The 13,542-nt window shown below is 35.7% G+C and overlaps 1 protein-coding gene across 1 annotated transcript; it reads right to left on the reverse strand.

The window, feature by feature from the left end:
* Positions 1–156: 156 nt before the first annotated feature.
* On the reverse strand, positions 157–13,214 carry LOC135617456 (26S proteasome regulatory subunit S10B homolog B-like). The gene is made up of 10 exons (XM_065117670.1): positions 13,013–13,214; positions 10,955–11,074; positions 3,755–3,891; positions 3,440–3,601; positions 3,243–3,329; positions 3,083–3,169; positions 2,750–2,887; positions 1,682–1,873; positions 1,459–1,557; positions 157–652 (listed from the first exon to the last, which is right to left on the reverse strand). The coding sequence occupies exons 1-10, from the start codon at positions 13,113–13,115 to the stop codon at positions 578–580; spliced, it is 1,200 nt and encodes a 399-aa protein (XP_064973742.1). The 5' UTR covers positions 13,116–13,214; the 3' UTR covers positions 157–577.
* Positions 13,215–13,542: the final 328 nt, after the last annotated feature.

A 13,542-nucleotide genomic window follows, 5' to 3' on the forward strand; every position in this document is an offset into this window, starting at 1 on the left:
GTGTCTAACGAACAAAACCTATCTATTGCTTTAGGTTCTGTTGTAAACATATGCAACAAATAATGTTGCTCCATGTATAACAACAAATCATAGTGACAAAATCCTTGAATGCGCCATTGGCCAAAAATCACAAATCATTATAAACTTCCTCTCACGTCAGTAAATCATAAATCATATATAAATTCACATTAAAAAGAGTAGTAATACTCGAATCATAAATCATTTATCCGCATAACCTTTGTCTTGACCTACGACCCTAACCCCAACCATAGAGATGATCCCAGCTCTAAATCTCAAGTCCCATCGGTGGGTCTGTCGATCACAATCGACCAAGTCTGATGCTGTGTACAAGAACAGTGATCCAAATTGATACTTCTTCGACCAGATTAAAACTACGCCTTGGAACACACGTAGTGTGATGCTAATCCCCTCTCCAGATGACAGATAAATTAGGAAATCATGCAAGAACCAAACAGTTGAGCTCTAATTCAAAGAACAACTGAAGCAAGTAGTTGATCAAGTTACAAGCGAGACATAAACCACCAAGATCCTAGGAAGGGTATAATTAATAGGCTACCTAATCCTTGCCGAAATCAGCACTGTAGTGAGCACTCGATTCTAGCTTCTTTGCTTCATTGAGTTTCCTGACAGCCTGAGAAAATCAATAGATGCAAAAAGATGTGTTAGCATCATGCCTTGTGATTGATTCATCGATGAGGAAATTAATATGATAAGCATGCATTCAAAACTTAAATGCACTAGTTCATATAGAAGAAGGCTACAACTTAAGAAACTCAATGAAGGAACATCATATTAATCTGTCTTGTCCATTGAAGGATGAAAGTATGACTTTAACACAACATTAACAAAGTTTACAAGTTTATATTGACAGAAATAACTGTAGCAACTAGCAACCATGTTGAAGACAGCCAACGGCAAGAATTCCGAGTCCTCAATTGGTACATCACATATCTTAAAGAGAACTAATTATATTACATAAATCAACTGGCACATGCAGAGACAACTGGTCGGATTATAACCTCTAAAAATAACTAGATGTTGAATTTTAGAAATTTATCCTAATAAAATATAACTAAATGAGAAATGACAGCATAAAGAACAATGGTCTCACATCAGGCAGTAACTGTCTACTGAAAGCGCCATAAGAAACTTCAAGACAGATGCCATCACCTATCAAACAGTTTAGGTATAACGACAAAGTACAGGAAATGTGAAATTCTATATGCATCAAATAGAACTCCTTGGAATAAAATAAGAGACTTGATAGATGTCTCAATCAAATAGTTTCCGAGTGCAACTTTCAGTTTGGCATTCTTCACCAAAGTCATTAGAAATGAAGATATGATTTGTGCTGACTAGCTTCAAGCAACTGGAAAACAGCTGGATTTGATTTTCTCGTATGGTCCAAATTATTCTTCATGATAAAGGGTAAATTACCTTCATAAAGTCTTCATGAATAACATAGTCACGTTCTGCACGAATTGCTGACATACCGGCTTCTGTGCACACATTACGAAGATCTGCTCCATTAAAACCCTGGAAAAATGGGAAGTTTACTCATAAAACAGGTTTAACGAGTGTAGAGACAAACAAAAAATGGAAGTAATTATAATTTGCTTGTGACCACAATATGCTTTGCAAGGATGAAAAACAAACTTGCCTCAGCAAGTTTTACAACTGCTTCATAGTCGATGTCACCATGTTTTGCTATACCAGCAGCATGAATTTTGAGAATTTCCATCCTCGACTGTTCATTTGGTAATGGAATCTCAATTTTTCTGTCCAGACGACCAGGACGAAGAAGAGCTGGATCCAGTACATCAGGTCGATTTGTCGCCATAATCATCTTGACCTAACACCATGAGGAAAAGATAACGTCACTTAGGAACCAAGATACATATGGTACTCAATTCTTCGTAAAGTAATTTATTAAGGCATACATAGAAAAATGCTCATATTTTGATAATATAAATACAAAAGAAAGGCCATTAAAATATGATAATTTGCATTTTCTTAACCACAAATATAAATCTAGCTACTACGAAATGAGTGCATTGCCTAGTCATCTAAGTTTCCTTGGAGCTCCATATAATAGTTATACTGCCAATCCACTGCTCGATCTACAAAATTCCTCTTTCCTTCTTCTCCTTTTCTTGATCTTTAAAAAAGTTTAACAGCCAAAACTAATAAATTCAAAATTCAACTCTATACTGTCAAACCACCAAAAACTTTTCTCTGACCTTAACTATAAAACAGAAACCAAAACCAAAACCCCCATATTTTAGAAAATCAAATAAAAAGCGAAGGGGTTTCTCATTTAAGTTATGTCCAATATCAATATATAATCTGGACAGAAAATTTGTGAAAAAAGCTTTTAACTAGAGAGTTCTGACATCTTATAAGAAACATCATAGTTGCCATTTAAACAAACATATCCACTAAAGCCTATCGTAGCATAACGATTTGTCCTTTTCATGGACAGGATAAAAGACCATGAGAAGGGTCCATGTATTTTTGATATAAAGTCCATAAGATATTTCTATATGGACTATTATTCTGCAAATTTTGGACAAATAAGTCCAGATACAAGAGATCTAAAAGAATGTAATGTTCTTACTTCTTAGTCCCTACAACTTCGAAAATAAATCTAACGAATAGAAATTTTGTAATACTCGATTACAACAACAGTTACAAGCACTAACAATATTGCTAGAATAATGAGTTATACCTTTCCCAGTTGATCAAATCCATCCAGCTGATTGAGTAGTTCCATCAAGGTTCGTTGAATCTCACGATCTGCGCTGGTTCCCTCACTGAACCGGCGGCCACCAATGGCATCAATTTCATCCATGAAAATAATGCAAGGCTGAGATGCATAAATTTACAATTCACATCCATGATCATGATACACTTAGTGCAAGATGAATTCATATGCAAGCAATCTTATAGCAAATCAACCAGGCAAAAGATGAGGTTATTATATTTTAACCATGTTAATTGACTAAACATGCCAAACCAGAAAAAGAGAAGGTCAAAGGAATTCAAAGAGGCAGATAATTACTTGGTGATCACGTGCATAGCCAAACATCTCCCTGATCAACCGTGCACTTTCGCCTATATATTTGTCAATTATGGCACTTGACACAACCTACTCATGAACATCAAAAGGTTAAAAATATAAAAAGCATAGCAGAATGTCTTAAGTCTTAACAATAATTTACCTTAAGAAAATTTGCATCAATATTGCTAGCAATTGCTCTTGCCAGTAATGTCTTTCCAGTTCCTGGAGGACCATAGAGTAGGACTCCCTGCACTCATAAAATGAGTTGTCTAAAGAGGTTAAACATGACAATAATCATATTCAAGGTTCTGTCTTCTTAAAAGGTAGATACTCAGTAATAAAATTATCTACACCAACCTTTGGAGGTTTAATTCCTACTCTAAGGAAGAGCTCAGGATTCATAAGAGGCAGCTCAATGGATTCTCTCAGTTCCCTTATTTGATCAGATAGTCCACCTACAGCAGAGTAGCTAACATTCCCAGGGTCTTCATGGAGCATGTTATACACAACAGGATCAACCTGCAACCAAGTAATGAGCACAAAACACAAATGCATGTCGATATTTGCTCTTTAAAATCCATGATAAGAGAAAATACTGATACAACAATAATTTTACTAAATGCCATCACATATTAGTAAACCTTAAACATGCAACAATATATGATATTCAACCTCTCGTGGAAGAGCCCGCATGATGGTAAGAGTAGTCATGTCAAGAACCACCCGTGTTCCAGCTGTCAGCTTCTCTTTGTCCACTTTGCTGCGGCAGCCAACAACATACCTTGGGCCACTGCTCGCCTTCACAATAACTGGTTCATAAACATATTCAGCCCCTTAGATGGTTCACAATCAGTTTAGCCAATGTCATTAACCAAGGGTATACTTGAAAAAAGAAATTTTGTACAACAAAATTACAAGGTGTCAAGAGATGCTAGAAGGAATCATTAATGGATTATGGAAGTTTGAGCCTCAATATCAAGCCACTTCTGTCTCTCTGAAGTACATGATGACATCTAAATCTTATTTTTATGAAAAGCTTCTAAATCCATCTAAGTTTTTAGAAAATGCTTATGTCATTTGCCCAATCCAAAAAGATGAATTCGATTTTAGAGATGACTAGTTTAAAGAATTGTTTGTTAAATCTATTCAATGCCTAATTACTTATTCCAAACTTCCATATTCCAATGTTAGATTGCTAGGCGAAACAAAGAACATGGTTAGGTAAAGGGAATTAGCTTCGTCACAAACCACTACTGTAGAAAATCCCATGATCAAGGGATTCTGAATCTCATAATTAAGGAATTTTATAATCTCATAACTAAGGGAATCTATCTCCTATTTTGGGCCACTTAATCAATATCAAATCAGCCCATATTATAGGAAATGAATTAAAATGAAATATCGTACAAAATCAATTTCTTTAGTTGTACAGTTTGTAATCAGCTTATATGTCTTCCTTTCTATACAGAAAAGATTAATGACTGAAAAAAGTTATACTCTTATGTTCATGGTATCAAGGATTGGTTCCTACAGAAATCGTTTTTCTTCTTTATTTCAGCCTTAATTGCTGAAGGTTTTTTCCTCTATTCTGCCACTCTCCATATCAGCCCCAACTATTTCTTCTTCCTTGTTTGCTTGTGAGGAACCTCTGCTACTCTATCTGGAGGAGAGAAGATAAAACCAATGCTTCCATCTCCAACAAACAGCTTGGGTGACAATCCATCCTTGTTGATTACAACGCATAAACTCATCGGACAATATTTTCTTTGTTGGTCTCAGTTCGTTAAGTTGTATATTCAAGGAAGAGGAAATATCAACTATTTGATCAGACCAAAAAGGCACCTGCAGAGGATGATCCCAAGTTCGATGTATGAGATTCTAAAAGTTCCATGATCATATCATGGTTCATAGACTTTATGGAACCAAAAATTAGCCAAACATATAAGTTTTTATCAACAGCAAAGGAGTTATGGGATGTTGTGGTCAAGATATTTAGATATGGGGAATTCAACCCAAGTATTTGAGATTATAAACAATATCAAAGAGCTTAAACAGGATAATTCTAGTGTTACAAAATACTTTAATACCTTGAAGACACTCTGACAAGAGCTTGATATTTGTTATGATTTTGAGCGATCATGTGGGTTGATAGTGCTCGATACATAAAAATGCTTGAGAGGAATCGAGCCCTTCAATATTTGGCAAGCTTAAACAAGGAACTAGATGAAGTTAGTGGATGGATATTGGGGAAGGATCCATTGCTATCTATTCAAGCTACATTCTCCAAAGTTAGAAGGGAGGAAAGTAGAAGACAAGTCATGATGGGATATTCCACTCCATCTATGGTTGCAGAAAATTCTGCACTTATTATGACAGCTGAAATTAATTCTTCTGCTAACGCTGTGCAACATAATCAAAGGAAAGGAGATGATAAGGGCAAAGTAGTGTGGTTTTTGCAATAAACCAAGACACACAAGAAAAACTTCCTGGAAGATACATGGAAAACCAGCAAACTGGAAGAACAATTGAGTTCTAGATAAGGCTAATAGCCAAGGATTTCAAGTCGACAATCAGTTTGCCACCACCTTGAAGGGAGCCGAAACACCTCTGTTCAGTAAGGAACAAATTGAGCAACTATTTAAGTTTCTAAACTAGTGCCAAAATCCTAATCTTTCTCCTTCATCATCTTGCTCTTTGGTCAAGAAAGGTAATTGTTTCACAGCTTTGTCTGCTTCTTTTGGTCTTAAGGCTCCTTGGATAGTAGATTTAGGTGCAACAGACCATACGACTAGCCTTTCACACTTGTTTTCCTCCTACACACCTTGTCTTGGAAACTTTTAAAAGAAAAGTTGTTGATATATCACTTTCTTCAATAGTAGGAAAAGGCACAATTGGAATTTCAGATTCCTTTGTATTAAATTTTGTACTTCATATTTCTAACTTGTCTTGTAACTTATTGTCTATTAGCAAACTCACAAAGGATTTGCATTGTGTTGCTAAATTCTTTCCTTCTCACTATGAATTTCAGGATCTGTATTCGGGGAAGAAAATCGACAATGCTAAAGAGAGTGAAGGACTTTATTATCTTAAAGAGGACACTGCTTCAAATGGACAAGCTCAGTTGACAATAAATAGTAACACTCCTAGTATTGAAATAATGTTGTGGCACTATAAACTAGGTCACCCAAGCTTTTCTTATTTGCAAAAGTTTTTACCTTCATTGTTCAAAAACAATAATAGTTCACTATTTCAATATGAAATTTATCAATTTGCTAAACACCATCGCATTGTTTTTCCTTCTCGGCCTTACAAAGAATCCAATCCATTTAGTCTTATACATAGTGACAATTGGAGTCCTTCTAAAGTGACAAATCTATTTGGAACCAAGTGGTTTATAACATTTACTGATGACCATGCATGAGTATCTTAGGTTTACCTCTTTAAAGAAAAATCTGATGCTCAAAAAACTTTCAAGAACTTTCATACCATGATCCGACATCAATTCCAAGCAAAAATACAAGTTTTGTACCTCATATTTGATTAATCGAATGTCTGTCAGAATATTTAATTTTCAAACACCATTTGATTGTTCAACTCTTTTCCACCAAAGGTATTTGGATGCATTGCTTTTGTCCATATCCATAACCATCATCGAAATAAATTTGAATCTCGTGCATTAAAGTGTGTGTTCAACGACTACTCCCCGACTCAAAAGGGTTACAAATATTATGATCCTATATTGACAAAAATATTTGTCACTATGGATGTCACATTCTTTAAAAACCAAACATATTTTCCAAAAAATTCATCTTCGGTGGGAGAATTCTACCCAAGAAGATTGTGTTTGGGAACTGTCTCTACCAATCCCTATTTCCTTGTCAAATTCGTCTCCTGCTTTCACTCTACCAAACCTACCTAGCTAATAACTAACAAGTCCTATTGATACTCCTAAATCCAAATCTCTAACTCCACAACCCAAATTTCCAACGCCACACCATACTATTGGACAGTCTGGTTTAGGTGGAGATATCACTATGATTGCCCTTGAGCTTTGCATGTATTCAAGACAGCGGAATCTAGAAAAGGTCGATGTTTACCCTCCTGTGTACTGCCAAGAGTCTGAACTGACAACAAATCCAGACATAGACACAGGTAACTCTATTCCTTCCTCAGATCTTGATATTCCAATTGCTATTAGAAAAGGAATTAGATCTTGTACGATGCATCCTATATCTAAATGTGTCACATCATAAAGCTTTCACTTTTTTGGATTTGAAATTCCAAAAAATATATAGGATGCTCTATTAATTCCAGAATAGAGAGAGGTGGTTATGGAGGAGATGAAAGCTCTTCAAAAGGATGATACTTGGAGTGTGGTGCATCTGCCAAAGGAGAAGAATCCAATGGGATGCAAATGGGTGTTTACTGTTAAATATAAGGCAGATGGTTCTATTAAAAGATAGAAAGCCAGATTGGTAGCAAAAGGAATTACTCAAACATATGGTACTAACTATCAATAAACATTTGCTTCGATTGCAAAACTAAATACAATTCGAGTATTGTTATCTGTTGCAGCTAATTTTGAATGGTCTTTACAACAATTAGACATGAGAAATGCCTTTCTCAATGGAGAACTGAAAGAAGTACACATGGATCTACCTCCCGACTTTGAGAATTTGTATGGCTTGAATAATACGTGCAAGCTGAGAAGATCTCTTTATAGTCTCAAACAATCACCACGTGCATGGTTTGAGAGGTTCACAAGGTTAGTTCGTGGCCTTGGTTACACTCAAAGTCACTCGAACTATACAATGTTCTATAAACACTCAGAAAAGGTTGATATTGCTATTCTTATAGTTTGTGGACGATATTATCCTAACAGGCAATGATACCTCAGAATTGGAAAAATTGAAGCATATCATAGCCAAAGAGTCTGAAATTAAAGATTTTAGCCAATTAAGATATTTCTTGGGCATGGAAATAATGAGATCAAAGACTAAGATATTTGTTTCGCAAAGGAAAGACACATTGACCTTCTAAAAGAAACAAGGATGCTTGGTTGTAAGCCTGTAGACACTCCAATAGATCTTCATCATATATTCGGATGTCTTTTCCCAAAGAGCCACAGGAGATGCAATCAAATATGAGGGATTGGTAGGCAAGTTAATTAACTTATCTCATATTCGTCCAAACTTGGCATTTACAGTGTGTGTAGTGAGTCAATTTATACATTCATCACATGAAGAACATTTAGAAACGCTATATAGGATCCTTAGATATCTAAAAAAGACTTTGGGCAAGGGATTGTTATTTAAAAAGGACAATCATATGAGAATTGAAGCCTTCACTGATGTTGATTGGACAGGATCAATAAGAAATAGGAGATCGACTTCAAGATATTGTACATTTGTTGGAGGGAATTTGGTGACTTGGAGGAGCAAGTAGACAGCTGTTGCTAGAAGCAGTGCTGAAGCAGAGTTCAGAGCAGTAGCACAAGGAATTTGTGAACTCTTATGGCTAAAAATGCTTCTAAAAAATTTACGAATACCCACTGAAACTCTTACGAGACTATACTATGATAATAAGGCTGCTATCAACATTGCTCATAATCCAGTGCATCATGGTTATACAAAACATGTTGAAGTTGATCGACATTTCATAAAGGAGAAAATTAAAGAAGGAATTGTCTGCATGCCTTATATTCCTACAGAGAAGCAACTAGCAGATATTTTTACCAAAGGGCTTCAAAGTTCTTATGAGGATCTAACTAGCAAGTTGGGAATGATTGGACAATCCTATGATTAAGGGATTCTAAATCCCATAATTAAGGGATTTTATAATCCCATAATTAAAGGAAACTATCCCCTATTTTGGGTCACTCAATTAGTATCAAATCAATCCATATTATAGGAAATGAATTAAAATAAAATATTGTAAAGAATCAATTTTCTTAGTTGTACAGTTTGTAATCAGCCTTTGCATACAGAAAAGATTAATGAATGAGAAAATTTATATTCTCTTGTATTGAACTACATTTCCTTCAAGAGAATTTCAATACCAATGAATAATGAAGCCTACATGGAAAGCAATGAATATGCAATCACACAATTAATTCCCAAACCAATACAATGTTCCATACAGAGCTTGGTAAGACTCTGTGAACAATGAAAGGCAATTACAAAGAGCATGTGAAACCTCTACAGAAAGCTTATAAGGTGCTCTACTTTTAATAATATAACATACATCCAGAAAAATGTTGACTTTTCTGGTGGAACTTCTTCATACAATGGATGTAAAGAGAATCCATTGGTGATTCTCTATGTAGGACCGTAGTTCTGGATCTAGATACCTGATCCATACTGGTCAAACAGCACCAAGAAAAGAGGAGGAGAAGAAGAATAGCAGAATAGGAGGAAGAGTAGGCAGAGACAATGTGAAGGAGGAGAGGAGGAAGAGAAGTACCGAGATGGTGAGTGATGCAAGATAGCTAGTGGCAACCAACGGCGGTGCGCAGCGAGTGGCACGCGGCACAATCGGGACAAAGAGAAAGAAAGGTTAATTGGAAAGATAGCTAACACTGTCAAGATTCAAAACTAAAAAAAACACGCACACACAAATGGACCGAGCAAAATTGCTGGGTTTGGGTGTTGGTTTTCTTGGGCAGATTGATAAATACCAGTCAATACAGACTGATTTAATTGGTTTTCAATACTTCGTCAAGGACACTGTTATTAAGAATTATCTCCTTAACCCGAGACAGACTAACCATTGTAGAGAACAATTTGGACAAGAACAATAAATTACAGTTATTGGTATACATTTGAACAATACAAGAATCACCCCAGACCAATCCAATCTTAGCTGATTTTCTTGACCTTATAAAAAGAAATTTGTAAGAGTTCACTCAAACCAATCAAATTCAATCAGAATTGGCCAATTAGTTGCTTCTAGGTGATAATAGAGAAGAATGGAAGAAGTAGAGAGAAGTTGATGCAGGTAGAGGGCAAAAAAGATAGACTATGATCACAAAGCACAGGGGACACTACTATATTTGATATTTGTTGCAACCATCAAATTCATAAGCCATCACCATTTTTGAAATGTTCATCATTCATGGCCATAAAATCAAGTGAAAACGATGCTGGAAGCATATTGAATACAAAATGTAACACCTAATTACCTCTTAAGTTAAAAAATGTAATAAAATAGAAGGAAGATGTTATCATATTTGCAATAAACTTGAATACCATAGGCACTTTCTGCATAAAAATTTTCTTTGATTGTGTTTGTAATTTTGTATTACCTAACACTTCACATGAAGCATTGAATTTATCATGGGGTTCATCGCTATCTTCAAAATTGCATGTGAATTAATTTTGTCTTTTGCATGACATTCATACAAATCATTAAGATCTACCGTATTAAGATCTTTGTATAAATTATTCTCTACTATTTTTCAATTGGCATATGAAGTGCTATTCATATGTCTACTTATGAAACTAGACATTTTATTAATTCTAAATATAAAAGAATTTTTAGCATATAACTTCAAAGCATTTCAGATAATATTTTATAATTTTTCTAAAATTTTCTTTTGATTTTTCAGTTCAATTCAGTCACATCAATCAATCTTGTCAATCATAGCTGTATCGTCCAGGGTCAATCCCGATATCAATACCAATCTTGTGAAATATGCAATAAATGATGGCACTAGGAAGACATAAGAAATGATAGATTGTTCAAGGCAGGACTGGGAAAATTATTTGTGATCTCCAATCTGAACTTCAGAAGATATTGCAAAAGAAACCTCTGTAAGTCAACAAAGAAATATATCATTAAGGACATTCAAAGGCATGACAAAATAGTACCCACATCGCTCATTATCAAGTGGCCTAAGAACCTCTCCAATAATTTGCCCCACACTTTGGAGAGACTTTAAATCATCTTCAGTTTTAGCAAACTCCTTCTTTGAGGTCCTCGAATTCTCCCTCACTGCATTCAATTCAATCATACGCATTATCATAGAGGTAAGAAGAGTTTGTTTGTGATGTTCAAATCTTTACCAAGCCGTAACAGTCAATTAACAAAAAAATATCACCTACCAAAATGTTACTTGTGACTAGTCAGCATGTGAGCTAATCATACAAGCTTAATGCGACAAAATTTTCAACACAAAAAATACAGAGCGATTAATCATAGATTAAAGAAAAACTATAAAATACCAATTTCCCCTACCATAGACTATCTCAAGTCCATTATTCTTGACAAAAGATGCTGCTGCTGATAGCATTGAGATTTTAGCCTAGTTAGCAGCTTTCACTGGTTGATATTTGCAAATAATAAACAAATAAGCAAGGCATTTGTATAACATGTAAATATGTAAATTTTATAGTTTGAACTTGCAATTGATTGGAAGTAAGCACCATGCTTATTTGTACAGGCAACTATTGATCATACCAGCAGGCAGCCTATCTGCATACATTGTGGTCCCTGTACACATTAGGGCATGGTTTCTTTATGGCATTAATATTACTATTTTGGAAAATTAAGTACAAGTAGAAAGAAAAGCCACCTATCATAAACTTCCATTAGCCAAGTCCATTAGTACAGAAGTTTCATAAGATGATGGGACTTTCATGCACCAATACTGACTTCTAAAAGGCATGCAACAAATTATTCTAACAGAAACTTAGTAAGATTTGGGAAAGTATCTAAAATATATGACTGGTCATGGTGCGAGGAATAAGTGATTCAAGTGAAATCAGGAAATTCCCTGTCAAAGTAAAACTGCATCATAGATTAGCACTGAATCATAGTTCACTACCTCTAGATGAATTTTTCATGCCTCCTCGAAATGAGAATTCACTAATGGGAAGCCAAATGATGTGCACTATATGCAATCACATTGATCATAGTCTACATGTTGAACGATGCACACTAATCCTTGGTATGCATGAAACAAAAAATTGGAATATTACTAGAGAATAGTTCTCATGAACATCTCCTAACTAAATCCTCTACGTATCTAATCTAATAAGTTGCTTTTCTCTAACTCAATGTATCATCGGGAGTCATAGATCTACTTGTATATGTTGAAGTTTCACAGCTTCTTGATCCTTGTTATATATGAAAAAAAATGGACTCATACTATGGAATAGTTCTCACGAACATCCTCCCAACTAAATCCTTCATATCTATACTAACAAGTTGCTTCTACTTAACTCTTTGTATTTATCAAGACTTGGCCCCTTTCTAACCCCAATAGTTGCCTAAACCTCAAGACAGTTTGAGTTTTCTCCATTCCTCCTATTTCCATGTGGATCTTGCAGTAGTGAACTTCAAATACTTAAACGGTCTGAATGAATGCCACAATCAGCACCCATTTTTAAACGAGAGAAAAAAAAAGAAAAACTCAATTCTAAGGTCTAAATCTCCAGAACCAACTTGAATCAAGAACAAACGCCTCCCTGCCTGCTCAGCATATCTTCTTCTCTTTTCTAAGAGCTCACTGACTAGCATAACTCCGAGCCCACCTTGTCCTACACAAACCTAGACTTGAAATAATCCACCTCTAGCATCAGGAACCACAGAATGAATATCCGATACATCTTATCAAATAATCAAGAAAAAAGAATGAATCTCCTACCAAAGAGAACTAGTAAAATCCTAGCTTTTCTCTAATTCCACCAAAATAACAACCTATAAAACCCCCGTTTTTCAAAGTTTACACTCAATTACTCACAACAAAAAATCTCCGCGTAATCCAGAAATTTCTTTATTCACAAGAAAAGGGCGACAAGAAGAACGGAAAAGATTCCAAACCCTAACAACTACGACGATCAAGTAATTCATCACTCGGGCAGCGAAAAGACAAGAACCGAAGAGGGAGAGAAGACGAAAAGGCTGATCGTGGCTGATCCGGATACGCACGTGTCCTGAGCCTGGAATCGAGCTCTTTGTGCTGAAGGAGCTTTTTGCGGTAATCAGCGACCGCGTTCCGTCGCCGAACAGCATCATCTCCGCCGTCGCTCATCTCTTACTCGGATCGATCGTGGCTGCGGCAGCGCTTTCTACCCCCCTCTCCTTCTAGGTCGGTCGATCGTGGAGGTGGCGGAGTGATGTGACGGGAGGGCGGACAGAGAGACCAATAACACGGAACACGAGTGCGGATCGGTTTCTATCGACTTCGGTGTGTCCTCCGACCCGATAACCCGGTAACCCGATCCGATACCAACAATGATTTCCATGTGTCACAAATAAATATCAACAAAAACAATGGGAGGTTACTATTTAAAACTTTATTTTACTATTTACAATCCTTTAGTTACTCATAATCCCTTTAAAAATAATAAAATAATATTTTATTATTCATAATTTCTTTAATTTTACTTATACTCTCATCTTTTTCTTTCCTTCTCCACGTTCATATTTGTGTATGCTATTCTTTCGACCGCCATGTT

This window comes from Musa acuminata, chromosome BXJ2-7, assembly GCF_036884655.1.
Source record: "Musa acuminata AAA Group cultivar baxijiao chromosome BXJ2-7, Cavendish_Baxijiao_AAA, whole genome shotgun sequence".
Lineage (NCBI taxonomy): Eukaryota > Viridiplantae > Streptophyta > Magnoliopsida > Zingiberales > Musaceae > Musa > Musa acuminata.

Excerpts from the sequence above, each read along its gene's own strand:
- LOC135617456 (XM_065117670.1), bottom strand. The coding sequence starts at position 13,115 with ATGAGCGACGGCGGAGATGATGCTGTTCGGCGACGGAACGCGGTCGCT. Across the intron at positions 11,075-13,012 it reads CGATTCCAGGCTCAGGACAC|TGAGGGAGAATTCGAGGACC; the intron begins GTGCGTATCCGG and ends AATTGAATGCAG. Across the intron at positions 3,330-3,439 it reads TAGGAATTAAACCTCCAAAG|GGAGTCCTACTCTATGGTCC; the intron begins GTTGGTGTAGAT and ends TTATGAGTGCAG.